The following is a 15958-nucleotide window of genomic DNA, read 5'->3' as shown; positions in this document are numbered from 1 at the left end:
ATTTGTGGACTAAATGCGTCTGTTGATCACATGGTTTTGGGGAAGGAAAGAAACCCAAAACTACATTTATGGAGAATATTTATGTGCTGTACTATCTTTATTTAATGTAACTTGATTCATTTGTATTGCACCTGTACAGCAAACATCACACAAAGACAGTACGGGGCAGGTGGTAAAAAATGTGCACGGTTTAAAGTTGCATCTTTCTTTTAAGAGGTGTATAACGTAATGAAGTGTGTCTCTTTGATGTCTACATTTACATCTACAAGACACTGTTTTCTCGTCTGCAATACGTCTCTTGAGACGTCTATACTATCAGTTGTCATATAGACATTTAGAAGATGAATGAAACGGAAAGACATCCTCTGTTTGTTTAATTTTTCTTTCTTTATTTTTACATTATTTGTGAGCCTTGCATACATCTGGCACACAACTGCATTTACATCCGCAAGATTAATTTTTTTATTGCATGCTCATCGATTTATATTATTTTATTGTATAATAATTGTATTGAATAAACGATTTGTAGATTTGTAGGCTACTGAAGAGAATGGACGATCTGGGCAAGGATGAAGATCAAACCTGCCAATTCCCAAAGCCTCTCTCTCAGAAAGGAAGTTAGACGTGACTGCACCATCTTTACCGTGGGCGATGACAAGATCCCCCATTCTTGCCGAAGAGTGTTCAGGGTACCTGGCTGATGACCCTGCAGCCTGCCAAGTCGTAGGCACCGGAGGAGGTGCGTCAGGTAGCACAATGGCTTAGCAGGTGAAGATCTACCTGTGATTAATTCTATTAATATTAGTAAATTATTAACAGTTATATTAATTATAATATAAACAGTTTTGCTTGACTATCTTAAACAAAAATAATCGGTCCAGGGATTGCGTTTTCAGTTTAATCTTGCAACTTAAAATGCAAATTATATTATTTAATTTTCTTTATCAGTTTGCACACAATCTATTTCAAATGTATTTCCAAAAACATAATGCATTGCCATATTGCATATAGCATTGTAAATTGAATATTGAGACCAAAGTTCTTCCAAGGTTTTAGGCCGAAGAGCTGCTTGCCTTCTTCACCACCATCCATGTAGTACTTCAGTGATGTGAGTTCAGTAATGAAACTATAATAATGTGAAAACGTTCAAATAGTTGCAAAATAGCCATTTATATTTAAACAAACGTGGGTTTTGGTTTTGTCATGTGCCCGTGCACCTGTATACCTGTCCACACGGTGGCAGAATAGAACATGATACTTTGTGAAGCAGCAAAATAAACCTAATTTTGAATATTAAACTGCTGTTTTATCAATAACCACTTGGTGGCGCAAGACAAATGCTTAATAATCCACACCATGTAGTTATATTTTGAGATGCGCATGCTCCACCTTACCTTTTCAAATATAAAAAGAAAGTTGCTGTGTTTAACAGATGTTTGGTCTGCATACGAACAAATGTTTAAAGGGAAACCTTCACTGCACCACATATATGTGCTTTACCTCTGTGGTTCAGCCTATATGGCAAATACATCCCATAGCAATGTGTTAATCATGAAACAGTAGCAATATATACCATAAGTCAATGCATAGTATTAAACCTATACAAGCGCAATAAACAGGTTGTTAACACATTTAAATAAATGCTCTGCTAAAATAAAATTCAAATGGTTTCCCATCCCATTATGAACCATCAGCTGTTCATTATTAAAATCATAACACATTCGCTTAATGTGGTGTGTTTTGTGCTTTATTCCAGTATGATTTAATGGCATCTTTTGGCTTCCAACCACATTTCATCCAGAGAGCCAACAGTAGAGACCCACAAAGAACATTATAGTTCAATTTACACCAATACAATTACCATAATAATCTTTACATTTATTAGAATTTCTATTATATTTTTCAGCAGGGTAAAATCGTATTATTATAAAGTGAACTTTATTAGAAAAATTACTTGTGCATACTGCACGGATGCATCAAGTCTATTAACTCTTGTTGTACAGTATCGCTATAACTATTGCTGTAACTATAACCATTCATTCTACCAATCAGCATTAATAACTATTAGAGCATAATTTAGTTTATAATCAGAAGTTACCTTTTAGGGATTTTTAGGGGTCTATATTTTTGAAGTCTTTAACAACACATGGAGTCTATCAAAGATCAGAGGAGATCAGTGTTATCTTATTAAAAACACAGAAAAAGAGTTATTCTGCACAATCGCTAAGTGTGCGGGGGAAGAAATTCCACAAGGCCATTCATAACAGATGTGATGGTTTTGTTCTTACATCAATGCAAAGCACACAATCGTAAGCACTGTCAGTTGACCCTGATGTCCCAGGGTGATGGGGAGCATGTTTAAGTCGACAGCAACGTATCTACAGATATGGGATTTACTGTAGTGTAGCATGTTCTCTGTGTAAAGTTGTCGAATCATGTTTGCAATGTTTATGGAGAAAAAGCTGTGTTTAGAAAAAATGGTGTATGGATACACTGAACAGACATTTGCAATCTCACATTTGTGAATCTCCTAAAATCACAGTGGCAAAAGGATTCCTTTGCGAAAAGTCAAACCTATTTTCTTGCATTGTTTTCAATTATTTTAAGCAAATGAAGTAATGCATAGAGATTCTTAATCTAGAAAGCCTTTGATTGTAAAACCCTCTGTAGACCGTTTTCATTCTGGACTTTAGTTTGTTCTGGTCTGTGTTTGCTAATCGGTCTGGCTACTGTCTAATAATATAACAATTTATAAAAAACATTTTTCCCTATTCATTTATATTCTATTGTATAATAATTGTATTAAATAAACAGAATTTGTTGAATTTTGTTGTATGGTCATTTTATTAAAGCAACACTATGTTACCTTCAAATAATCTCTTTAAAATATTTCCATATTTGAACAACTGTTAACCGGACAAATTCTACTGACGCTGCTGCCCGAGAAGCCTCCTGGTGGTTTAAAACCACACTCTGTTTCGGGTTGATACACACAGCCCTGCCCCTCTCCTGCCTGTGGAAGACTGCAAAATGGTGTCGAAACTACGTTTCTGCCTTCGTTGGTTCCATCAGCTTACTAAACAAATTCACGTGTATTGCTCTGCCCACATGGAAGCAACATTATATACGACACAAGTTATTTAAATTTGTCTGTCAAGTATTCGCCGAAGAGGTGTGTTTTAAGTAGTTTTTTGAAGGTTGTGAGAGATGTGGTTGACCGGACCGCATTGGGAAGAATGTTCCACCAGGAAGGAGTAGTGAAGGAGAATAAGCGGGAAAGGGATTTAGTGCCCTTATGAGAAGGCATTACAAGGCGCCGCTCGTTTGCTGAATGCAGGGTTCTTGATGGGGTGTAGGAGTGTAGTAGGGTGTGAAAGTATGCCGGTGCAGATCCAGTGATAGTCCTGTAGGCAAACATCAGTGACTTGAATCTGATCCGGGCTTCAACCGGTAGCCAGTGGAGAGAGATGAAAAGGGGTGTCACATGTGCGCTTTGGGCTGTTGGAAGATGAGCCGTGCTGCTGAGTTTTGAACCAGCTGAAGTGGTTTGATAGCCTTTGCAGGAAGACCAGCAAGGAGAGCATTGCAGTAGTCCAACCTTGAGATGACCAGAGCCTGGACAAGGAGTTGTGCCGCATGCTCAGTGAGGTATTGCGAATGTTAAATAAGGCATATCGGCATGATCGCGTTGTCTTTGCAATGTACAATGTTTTTGAGAAGCTAGAGTGCAGAATGATGTCACAAATGCTGTCGATCCATTTTAATAGAATTGGTGAATTAGAAAAAAACATGTAACCGCAGTCATGAATAAAGCATCGACTGGACAATAATCAGTTCTTCGTGTGAATGTCTGCTTAGCATCCTCTCTTAGTTATTAAGTTTATATACACAATGCATCCTGGGAGGTTTGGGACACCCAGTTGAATTCCCATATATATATTCACAGCTAGACCATTATAATAATTACATTGTAATTTGCATAGGACGTCGTCTTGTTTTATCACTTTCTTAATAGAAACCATGTACTGTAACGACATCATGGGGTTGCCTTCGGGGACAGAGCTCTGACCTGCTTTGTTGTGCCACCAATGAAGTGGAGTCTATCACTGCGGATATCATCACCTCCATCTTCAGGGAATTCTGCAGGAAGTTCAGGCATGTTCACTAATCAGCAGCATACCAGAGACAGATGTTCATCCCTCACACCTCACAGGTGCTCGCAGCTCACATCAACCCCCTTCCTGTCTCACTGAATTCTTATTAGCACACGCTGACTTCCTCAGCATCTACAGAAATGTGCCGCCAATCAGAGTAGATTACTTCCAGCACCCCATGACTGTTTGTGAGGAGAGAGAGAGAGAGCATGGTAGATGGAGAAAGTGAAGGAAAGGGACAGAGTATTTCGTTCGAGTGTTATGTATTGCCAATTACAGAGATGAGGATCAGTCCAAACATCAAGCCTTTGCTTTTCTCTCATGTCACATTCTGGCGGGCCGATTTGATTAGAAGTCTGTTGTACTTTCTCTGATTCGTTTATGCAAGTGAAAGGTTTATTTGGAAAAAAGTTCATTGTAGTTTTATGGACGTCGCTTCCCTGTTTGGGGCCTCTCGGAGCTCAGCACAATTATCCAAACACACAGAATATATTTTTATACTGTTTTAACCTATGAATGATCTGTTTAAAGTTATTATAAAGTGTTACCCAATAAAAAAATTATATATAACCCTTTTATATGGTTTGGATGAGAGTCAGGTTGGCGGGCTTCTGTGATTGAAAACCCCTGATGTTGATAATTAAGATTTGGCCACATAAGAAAGAACGCATCATTCTTGTGATCCTCAAATAAGAATGAATGTTTGTTCTGAAAACGTTTTCTTTAATCATTTAAGACAAACATCCGTATTAATAATGCTTTGATCAAATCCTTAATGCTAAATATTATATTCCAGCACATAAACTCAATCTAGACCGTTTTGCTATTTGTACGCAATTGAATTTACGGTTTCTGCCTTGTGGACAATTAAACAGGCCAAACAATACCATTGAATTACATTGAACGATTGACCCAAGACAAAATATCATGGAGAGTTTGGGGTGGGCTTTTTGACTTATTCTACAAAGCAAACTACCAAAGCAAGTCGCTGTGGTAGTTAAAACAGTATGCAACACTACCAACCACTAAGAACTCCGTAGTGGCCACTTACTTTCTTTAGATAATGATAATAATCTAGATCCAAAGTTGCCACACAGTGATTATCTGTGATGTTAATAAAAACAAAACAACGCCAATACCCATTCACTTCTATTGTATAGACACCAAACCAATGTAAGTCAATGGGTTTCCTATGTTCGGTTACCAGCATTCTTTCAAATATCATATTTTGTGTTCTGCAGACAAAAGAAAGCCATACATGTTTAAAATGACGTAAAGGATGACCTAAGATTTATCTTTCTGAAAGCTTTGTTTCAACCACACACCTGCCTGTAATTTTTAGGCTTTTATTAGGTATTCAGGTGTTCCTCCTGAGACAAAAAAAAAATTCTTTCATGTTTGTCTCCACTAAGATATCTCCATAACATCTCACACTGTGCTCAGATTATTTCCCTTAGCTAGAGACTCTAACATTCTCGAATGTATCTCCTCCAAAGTTTCATAAGAGGTCTCCTTAACATCTCACACTGTGCTCAGATTATTTCCCTTAGCTAGAGACTCTAACATTCTCGAATGTATCTCCTATATAGTTTCATAAGAGGTCTCCTTAACATCTCACACTGTGCTCAGATTATTTCCCTTCGCTAGAGACTCTAACATTCTCGAATGTATCTCCTATATAGTTTCATAAGAGGTCTCCTTAACATCTCACACTGTGCTCAGATTATTTCCCTTAGCTAGAGACTCTAACATTCTCGAATGTATCTCCTATATAGTTTCATAAGAGGTCTCCTTAACATCTCACACTGTGCTCAGATTATTTCCCTTAGCTAGAGACTCTAACATTCTCGAATGTATCTCCTCTAAAGTTTCATAAGAGGTCTCCTTAACATTTTACACTGTGCTTTGATTATTTCCCTTAGCTAGAGACTCTAACATTCTCGAATGTATCTCCTCTAAAGTTTCATAAGAGGTCTCCTTAACATTTTACACTGTGCTTTGATTATTTCCCTTAGCTAGAGACTCTAACATTCTCGAATGTATCTCCTCCAAAGTTTCATAAGAGGTCTCCTTAACATCTCACACTGTGCTCAGATTATTTCCTTTCGCTAGAGACTCTAACATTCTCGAATGTATCTCCTATATAGTTTCATAAGAGGTCTCCTTAACATCTCACACTGTGCTCAGATTATTTCCCTTAGCTAGAGACTCTAACATTCTCGAATGTATCTCCTATATAGTTTCATAAGAGGTCTCCTTAACATCTCACACTGTGCTCAGATTATTTCCCTTAGCTAGAGACTCTAACATTCTCGAATGTATCTCCTATATAGTTTCATAAGAGGTCTCCTTAACATCTCACACTGTGCTCAGATTATTGCCCTTCGCTAGAGACTCTAACATTCTCGAATGTATCTCCTATATAGTTTCATAAGAGGTCTCCATAACATCTCACACTGTGCTCAGATTATTTCCCTTCGCTAGAGACTCGAACATTCTCGAATGTATCTCCTATATAGTTTCATAAGAGGTCTCCTTAACATTTTACACTGTGCTCAGATTATTTCCCTTAGATAGAGACTCTAACATTCTCGAATGTATCTCCTCTAAAGTTTCATAAGAGGTCTCCTTAACATCTCACACTGTGCTCAGATTATTTCCCTTCGCTAGAGACTCTAACATTCTCGAATGTATCTCCTATATAGTTTCATAAGAGGTCTCCTTAACATTTTACACTGTGCTCAGATTATTGCCTTTAGCTAGAAACTGTAACATTCTCAGATTTCTCACCTCTAACAGAGTTTGTATTCAAAATCTTATAAATTGAGGATTGAGTCATAAAACATTTAATGTGCCATTCCAACAATACCGGGTTGGCCAATCAGCAAAGAAAGCTCTATGGTTACTTATCCTGTTTTTCCTCCTGATTACAGCATATGGTACAGTACATTACTATTTCTAACAATAAATAATGTGCCATTTGCACTTAAATTGTATATCTTTCATTTTATCAGCAAATAAAGAGTAACATTAACCTTATTTCTACGTATTTTCACCATTAATATAGTCTTATTTAATGGTGTACACTTTGTAAAGCTATTGAACTCTCATAAACTTTAAGAGGATACAGATGTAATCCTGTTAGTTTCTAGCTAAGGGGAGAAGTCTGAGCACAGTGTGAGATGAAATCCTAAAATGAAAACCTATGAGGAGATACATGTGAGAGTGTTTGAATCAGGAGACAATTGTGAGAAGCATGAGACTCAAGCAAGTCTCATTTATGTCTTACAAAAACCATTGAGATGTTGAAGAATGACGCAATTCTGACTGGGAGTACAGACATTTGTTTTGTATTTAATTTTTAATTCATTTTCCTTATTAATCTTATTTGTATTATTCTTTACTATTTTCATATATTTAGTTCATTAGCAATACATTATGTCATCATTTTTTTACATTACTTTTAATGAATGTTTGTCGCGTTATCCTGGAATTTCACGCTTTGTATTTGGTCATTCTTGCAACTTGGACCGTTTGATTCAATCAGATTGAATTCCTTGTTTGGAATATGCATTGCATATACAATGCTGGGCTTTGAAAATACATTTAAATGAGTCTTGATATTCAGAAATGTATAATGCTATTTCAATTATAATTTCTGTCATGATTCTGCCGCATCATGTCTTGTTTCTCTTGGTTTAGTGGCAGGATCATGACAGAACCTCATGTTAAATGTGGAGAGAGAGAATTATTGTTCTTATGGCCTTCCATACTCTCTCCGGTCTCGTCATTGTTCCCATCCTCTCGTTACCCTCGTTATTGCTTCATGTCCTTCACCTGTTTCCCTCTTTATTTGCTCCCTTATTTAATGCCCTTGTGTCTTCTGTCTTGTGCTGGTTCATTGTGGTTTGTGTGGTGAGTTCCTGTGTTGGTTAGTTTAGTTATTTGCAGTTTTTGTCAAGAGTTTATTCAAGTCTTGTTTATGTATAGTCAGTTTTAGTCCTGTTCTGTGTTGTCATAATATTCCCATGTTTTGTTATGTTACCCCCACGTGGGTCTTTGTTTTATTATTTATTAAATATATGTTAACCCCTTACCCGCTGTCTGCACCTGGGTCCTCTCTCTGTGTCTCACCACGAGAATCATGACAATTTCTATATTTACAACATTATAATTTTTTTTAAAGTAACACCTTTCACCTTAAATTCAATTCAAGATATCTGGGGCTGGTTGCAAACATTTCTCAGACTAGTCTTAAAAGTCATCATTAGTCATCATTTTTTAAAGCCTGGTGTAGACTCATTGCCCTTTGGTTACCCTAGTGACAAATATACTAAAATGTTTTTGAAATACATTTAGTTCATGCTAAATATACTGCAAATCCATTAACATCTTATGAAAATACACCGCGATTGTATTTTTAGTACACTTAAATTGGTTTACTTAAATTCTGCTAAATTGATCCTAAGGAGTTTTAGGAGAAACATCTGAGACACTGTTGATACTACAATGAGAGATCAATCTCATCTAAGTCTAAGATATTTCTCATGTCTCAGTTGCGTCTACTCTTATTTCTCCCAATGGAATTTAAGAGAAACATGGGAAGTCAAAGCTGATACCCAAATTAGACAATAAAGAGATTTCCCAAGCTTCTCTCACCACTGTCTCAGTTTTGACTCTCTTAGACATCTCTCATTTATGTCTATTTTAGTTTCTCCTAAGGAATTTTTGGAGGAATATCGTATGAACTGCTGACACTAAATCAAGAAACATAGAAGAATGTTTCTCGAGCTTAGAAAACCAATGAACAAAACACGTTTCCTCTGGGGCAGCTACTTACATTTGTATTGTGCTTTTCTAAAATGTCCACAAATGTCTATTTAAGAAGCTTAAATGGAAATAAGTGGCACAGTGGTAAATAAATGCCATTTTTAAAACAACAGAGTAAGATGAAATGTGCTGCTGGCAGAGGTTTGCATCATTTCTTGCACCATGTAGTCGGTGAAAGGTTTATATGCATTCCATGACTGACTGTGAACATCTTAAAAACATATAAAACCCATGCGGTGATTTTGTGGAAAAATAACAAATCTCTAAATTGGTGCAGCTTGCCCATTAAATGTCACTTTCACAGAGAGGGGAGATTAACAAATATCCTGTCATGAGAAGAAAAGTGAAAAAAAACTTTTTTAGGTAACAACATGTACAGTATGTGATGCATGGATTTCTACATTACAGTATGACAGAATGTGTAAAGTTGTTGGCAGAAGCTACTCGTGAGTTTTATTTTGTTTTATGACACCAAATCGTATTCGTTCCCTGCTTTAGGTAACAATGAAGATGCACACGAGTTCCAGTTCTGTTGTTTAGTCTAAACGACAGAGACCGTTGATTCGGTCAAAGGAATATTCTTCCCGTGAGGTAATGCCTAACAGAGGGACGGGGTGGGGGCTTGAACCTGCACAGCTGCATGATCTCAATTAAACTGCTATAAAAATAGACCCATATGAAATATTTTTAATGGCTAAATGGACTTTTGGAAAATAACACCGCCTCTCTCGCCGCTTTTTCAAGTAAGATAAAGGATCTTTGTTCTGGGATAAATGCTTGACACAGAAGGCCAAGTTACTGTTGGGCCTTGTTTGGGTCTGTTACCATAGTGTCTGCTCGCCTCTGACCGCCGCCTGTTGTTCTGGGTGTTGGGAAGGAATTAAAGAGGTGCGAGTGTAGGCATCAAACAGCCATGGGGTGATCACTGTGATATACAGTATGTGAACACTCCCTTTCTGAGTCATGTGGGTTTAGTCTGAGTACAGCACGTGCTTATTCTGGTATGTAGCCATGTAGGGATTTTGTAAATACACTTTGTTTGCTCAACGTGACACTTTGAATCAAAGGTTATCAATAAATCCCGTTGGCATGTTGTTTTTCCGAATATCCGCTGTGATGTGGAGATGGCCTGACATGAATGAATCCAACTGAAGCTGAGACTCTCTGCTGAGCTTTCTGAACTCCCTGCATCTGTTCTACAGCTCTATACCTGTTATTATAGTCATTAGCTGATACAACGCTTAACATCTGTTAACTTTGGCTTCTCAAAGTGGAAATGGTTTGATCCGTGAGTGATGTGTTTACACGTGGGAGAGAACAAAAAGAGCGGTAGTTTAAAGCAGACGTTTAATGTATACAATGTTCATTTCAATTACAAAAAGAAGAAACGTGAAACATCATTCCGTGCTGCTATGGCAGACAATGTTTTATACAAATTAGTAGCTTCTAAGTTGTTTGGTCATGTTTTTCTTTGGTTTAGCTATAGGTGGATAAAAAAGTAGTGGCATCCGTGCCTCTATAATCACCCTATCGGAGAGAGTAAACCTGTAAATGGAAAAAGATAGAGTTATCGATAAGCGTTACAGTAAAACAATTCATCTGTTTATAGTATGGTTAGCTCACCTAACAGTCTATTTAAATGTGTGGCTCTCACTACCACCGCGTCCAAACCCTAAAAGACAAAGAAAAAGACATTTAAGGTTATTATTTGACCATATTGTGGTTATAGTTATCAACGCATAATGGTGCCTGCTTGATTTCGTGATGTAATAATGCTAGCTTAGCAGGCTAATCTATTAGAAAGAAACAGCAGGAAGGAAAGAGTGTCAGCCGTGTTGACTCAAAATGGAAAATAAGGAAAATTAGAATAATGACGTATAAAATGTAAGACATTAATAAACTCAATTTCATGGTTAATACAACATCTATGTAATTAAGTGAGTGATAAAATCAAGTTAAAGTTGTTAAAGTTCAACCTTATGGTTACTCTCTGACTAATGTTAAGCATACGATAGCTATATTTGATGGAATTATTGCTAAATTTGATATTTACATGATAAAAATGTGTTAATTTACTGTAAGGTTATGTTTGTTAACATTAGCTTTTATTACTGTTTATTTTTAGGGTTAATGTTAATTTAATTAAACATTAATGCACCACAAATGAACACGAACGATTTTAATGGTATTAACTAAGATTAAGGGATGCTGAAAACCATATTGCTTATTGTTAATTCATGTTAGGTAATGCATTCACTGATGTTAACAAATACAAGCTCATTGAAGTGATTTTCTGAACAGCACTGTATTTTCCAGTGTTCAAATGATTTATTTTGAACTTTCTGTTTACAATCTTGCAGGCAACTTTCGGTAATTGATGCATAGGCATGTTTATTAGTATTATGAACACAACAGTCCGATTGTTGTTGCGCTTGGAACACCTAGTGTGCTTGTATTTTGCAATAACACTACAGTATATATCATGTATGCTTGCTTCCCATACCTGCATCTACCGATTCAATTCAATATTGTGAAATGCTTTATAGAAATACGTACTAATTGAATTGCATTTATAACTTATTGGCCTAAAACAAAGTAAACTAAAATTATTAGAGTGTACTAGAGTACCAGGAACACATTTGCATTGACTGCCACCGCATAATGCAAGAGTTGATTGCATCTTAAAGACATTTGAATAATTTCTATTATATAATAGTATATGACTGACTGTCTCACAACAGTCCCCTAGAACTGTGGTCAACAGGGGGCCCCAGCTGACTTTCAAGGGGACCTCAAGATGATTCATATTTTATAATTAACCATTGAAAAAGCTATTTCTTATTTATCTATTTTTATAATAAATAAATGTCTTTCCAGTTCATGTCAAGCTCGGAAATATTTTAGTTTTTGCGAGTGGAGGGGACCCTTTGAACATTGTTGAATACAATTGGGGTTGAGAACCCCTGACCTAGAAGTTTATGAAGTAATTGTAGTATTTAAGTAGTATTCATCATATGATGATTTAGTAAAAGGATAACCATACAGCACAGTAAAACTGAGCAGTCATCAATGACACATTGCCGATTGGTGACTCACCTTTGGGTCCAAAGAGCGCAGAGTAGCATGGGTTGTTACAATAGGGCTTCCCTTCATGCTATGAGGTAAAACACATTAGTCAGTTCAGGGAACATTAATGGAATTGAATGGGGTCCATAATACTCTGACAGCGTAACCCCTTGATGTGTTTATGTCATGTGATCGTGTGCCAAAAGTTAACATCTAGGCTTTGTTGGGGAATGGGACGGCAGCGTATTTTCTAAAGCTTACCTCTGCATGTGAGCCAGGCGAGAGCGTCTTATTGCATTTCTCGCACTTCAGGCAGGGTCTGTGCCAGTCTTTGCCAAGTGACGTGACTCTCTCCGCTGAAACACACCGATACACATCATTAATTCGGATGAATGTGGAAAACACTATAACCAGGCAGAAATTGAACCGTCGCTTGCAGAAGGCAGCAGTTTTTTTCCATATCAGAACATTGCAAACATACACATAATTTTAAATGATGAATTCTGCAGTTTTCTACTAAATAAGGGCAGAAAATGCCAAATCTCAGATAGAACTGTGAAGAGTCTCTAGTGAATGAAATGCCTTGTTACCCCCCCAAAGTCATCCAGACATGGGCCTATGTGAGCCTATTATGTTGTTCAACTGAAGTCAGGACAACTTGTAATGTCAACAAAGCTCAAACCCAAATCTGGACTGATTTCAGATCAGGCAAACTGCCTCTGTATACAGTCTTGCGAGCTGGAACGGAGAAGACAAGTCTTGTCACATCAGTATGTTCTGTGCTCAAAATCATAACAGCGAGAATACGGGTGGGTGTGGACCCCTCTCACGGGACACTCCCGAAAGAATGTATTCCTCCCTTCCCTTACAAAAGATTACGATAAAGAAGTCTTTATCTACGGCAGAAAGAAACAGCCCTCATGGCAACCATCGTAAAAGAAGTGGGAAGATGGAGACAGTTTTGCATGTTTGGGCGACTCCGGCAGAGATGCTCTATTTGTTCCTTTTACAAGGGAGGTTTTGGACAAGCATTTGGGTATCATGGACGCCAAAGCTTGTCTGAAAGCATGACCATGTTACAAAGATTTATGGCTCCCAGAGAAGAAAAGCGATTAGTTTAATGCTGCTTCCTACGTTTTGGCATTAAGATGTAATGGATGCACAAAGGTCGTCTTTGACCTGCATGTTAGAAATGAGATGAGGTGTTAGAACAGGCTCCAGACATGGGAGACGCAACGTTGAGTGCTGTAGTAAAGTACACGCAGTACATCATGACCGTTGTTATTGAGTGCTATGCTACTCGTCTGAACTGAGACAGTTAGTCATGTCACACACAGGAAGCTCTATTGTTCGGTGCTGGATTCTGAACACATGATTCAGACAAGCTGGGGAAGTTGGATGGAGATCAATGGTCCATGTGAGAAATAACATTTGGAGAGGACAAACAAGGCAGAAAGGAATTCATAAAAGACCGGGGTTGCAGCAGCAGTCTGTTGCAATACTGCTAAGATTGCGTCTGGTCCTCTGAACCACACCTAAGGCTTTAATTACTTTACTTCCTTCAGCAGGCCAATAAGCACTAATCTCTTGCCTTTGGTACATTGGACTATATGAAAACAAAGTGTTCTGGACAGAGAGTAAAATCTACAACTCATCGATTTTAATCTAGTCTTTCTGTGAGCCATCTATTTTTAAGAAATAAAATATGGCATTTGAAAAAATTATGAGTTGCTTTTTAGAGTTTTTTGCAGGTTTTTATGAAGTGACATTAAATTTACTTAATGTTGTGCTGGTTTGTTTTCTTGTTGGTTTGTTGCATCCGGCACACGCCAAAATAGCAACATTAGCTCAATAAAAGTGTTTGCATGAAAAAAAACTGTTTAGAAGTGATCATTTCTACCATGCTATCCGCTTTTGCATTTACTATTCCATCAACTTCACAGCTGACACGGGTTTAATAAATCACGCAAAAGGAATACCTGCGGGTTTAGGCTGTATGAGTTGCGTTTAATAAATTGTTTGTACCTTCGAATAGACTTTGCATAAACGTGTGTGTGTTTTTTTAAGTAACCACACATACCAATACCGTTCTATTACTGATTATTTCATAGGCTGGAAACTGAATTATTTTGATAACCATGTTTTATCTTCGTTATTTGTTTTTACTCCATCCCTAAGAGGCAGATTTTCCATCAGAGCGCAGTTTTGTAAGGCTTCAGAATAGCATTTGAGTACAACAGTAAATGTAAATTATTAAACATGGACAGAATTTGGTATAAGATTAGCAACGTGGGATGGGTGATGCTCACATCTTTACTGTTATCTCAGAGGAAATAACTAGTATAAATAACAAGTAACTCAATGAAACGGTGAACTTTAAAGTACGCATGGACTGGAATATATTACATTCAGAGCTGGACATAAATAGAGACTGTGCCAAACCGACATTTGTCGACTGGATGACAAAAGCGTGAAAAATCCCTGACATCTTTATTTTGGCTAAAATATAATGTGTATTGAGATAGGATGTAACACAGGAGATGGATGGTCGATATAAAAGAAAGAAAAAACCCGAGCCCAGACCTGCAGAAGAAGCTGCAAGTGAGTTTAATTCGAGTGCATGCACAAAACTCTGCTTGCATAAGAGAACTGTACGTTTTCTATTATAAATCATTGCAACTGAAAATAACAATAAACATTTTAGTAATTCCACAAGGACTCCCTCAAGGAAAGCAAGTATCTCATTTCCATACATGTAAAATAATCTAATTATGTCATTTCTGATGTATGTTAGCATAAGGGGTGAGGTTTTTGAAATAGCTCCTGTCCGGTTGTGGTGTACTGGTGCATGAAAAATTCAAATGGGCTGACTGAAGCAACCATGCAAACATGTTACTTTACAATGTAAAACAGTACATTTGTTCACATGTTTTGCATTTTAGCCAAGGGAGTATTGACCAACCCATTCATATATGTTGTTACTTATGTCTTGTTTGACTTTTAACCATAAATAATAAAGAGTAAACCTCTTTTACACGTTTTAATAATATGTTTACTAATACTGTAGACGTGTCCAATTTGAGGCTCTTCTGAAATCTCTTTCAACAAACATGTGCAACTTTTCAAATAGTTTCAAACAGGAAGCATGTTCATCATGTTTCAGTTGACAGCGAGCTTCCTTGTAAATCCCCTGAGCTCTTGTTAAACCGTGTATTAGTTACACGGTGTTTAGAAATATAAACAACATAGTAGCGTGTGATAAATATCAATTTCGTTTATATCTTAACGTAATACACACGAATACGAATAGGTTATATTTATGCAAGTTTCCTTACCAAAGTATACTTCCTTTTCGCACTTGGGGCATTTAGGCATGTTTGCTGTATTTTAGTTCCCTGAAGGAGAAAGTCCCGATGTTAGAGAGATGAGATGGAGATCAGCAACGTCCACCTGCAAGCAGCCACGCCTTTGGTTTGAGCACATCTCATCTACAGTCTTTATATATAGCGCCGTGAAGAGAGAGAGAGAGAGAGAGAGAGAGAGAGAGAGAGAGAGAGAGAGAGAGAGAGAGAGAGAGAGAGAGAGAGAGAGAGACCGAGAGCGCGCGTAGTGTGCGCGCCTGCATATGCGCGTCATGCGTTATCATCATAAGACCCGGTTAACAATTGTCATGTACACTGCACAACTTGTTTACGTTTTTAGCAGATGTTGTTTCCCAGCTGCAAATGATCCTCAGTTGTGTGTCCTTTTCAAAGCAAAAATTGCAATGATTTGACTATATGCAGAAAGTTGTGCAAATATAGAGCTTCATTATTGTTGATGAAATGGACAGAAAATGATATGGTCTATACCAGGCACAACCTCTGTTCCATTTCTGTGGGATCGTCATTTACGTATGACCATGCATG

General features: G+C 37.4%; 1 protein-coding gene across 1 annotated transcript; it reads right to left on the bottom strand.

The window, feature by feature from the left end:
* Nucleotides 1-10312: 10312 nt before the first annotated feature.
* crip1 (cysteine-rich protein 1) lies at nt 10313-15667 on the bottom strand. The gene is made up of 5 exons (XM_079458087.1): nt 15386-15667; nt 12312-12406; nt 12081-12138; nt 10608-10656; nt 10313-10529 (listed from the first exon to the last, which is right to left on the bottom strand). Exons 1-4 carry the CDS (start codon nt 15423-15425, stop codon nt 10616-10618), a joined length of 234 nt encoding a protein of 77 aa, XP_079314213.1. The 5' UTR covers nt 15426-15667; the 3' UTR covers nt 10313-10529; nt 10608-10615.
* Nucleotides 15668-15958: the final 291 nt, after the last annotated feature.

Source organism: Barbatula barbatula, assembly GCF_947034865.1.
Source record: "Barbatula barbatula genome assembly, chromosome: 6".
Taxonomy (NCBI): domain Eukaryota; kingdom Metazoa; phylum Chordata; class Actinopteri; order Cypriniformes; family Nemacheilidae; genus Barbatula; species Barbatula barbatula.
This window is presented reverse-complemented; position numbering and strand designations above follow the sequence as displayed.

Bases quoted from the DNA above. Each gene is read 5' to 3' on its own strand.
- crip1 (XM_079458087.1), bottom strand. From the start codon at position 15,425: ATGCCTAAATGCCCCAAGTGCGAAAAGGAAGTATACTTTG. The intron at 12,407-15,385 runs GTAAGGAAACTT...GGTGTGTTTCAG, and splicing joins CGAAAAGGAAGTATACTTTG to CGGAGAGAGTCACGTCACTT. The intron at 12,139-12,311 runs GTAAGCTTTAGA...TTTACCTCATAG, and splicing joins CGCCTGGCTCACATGCAGAG to CATGAAGGGAAGCCCTATTG.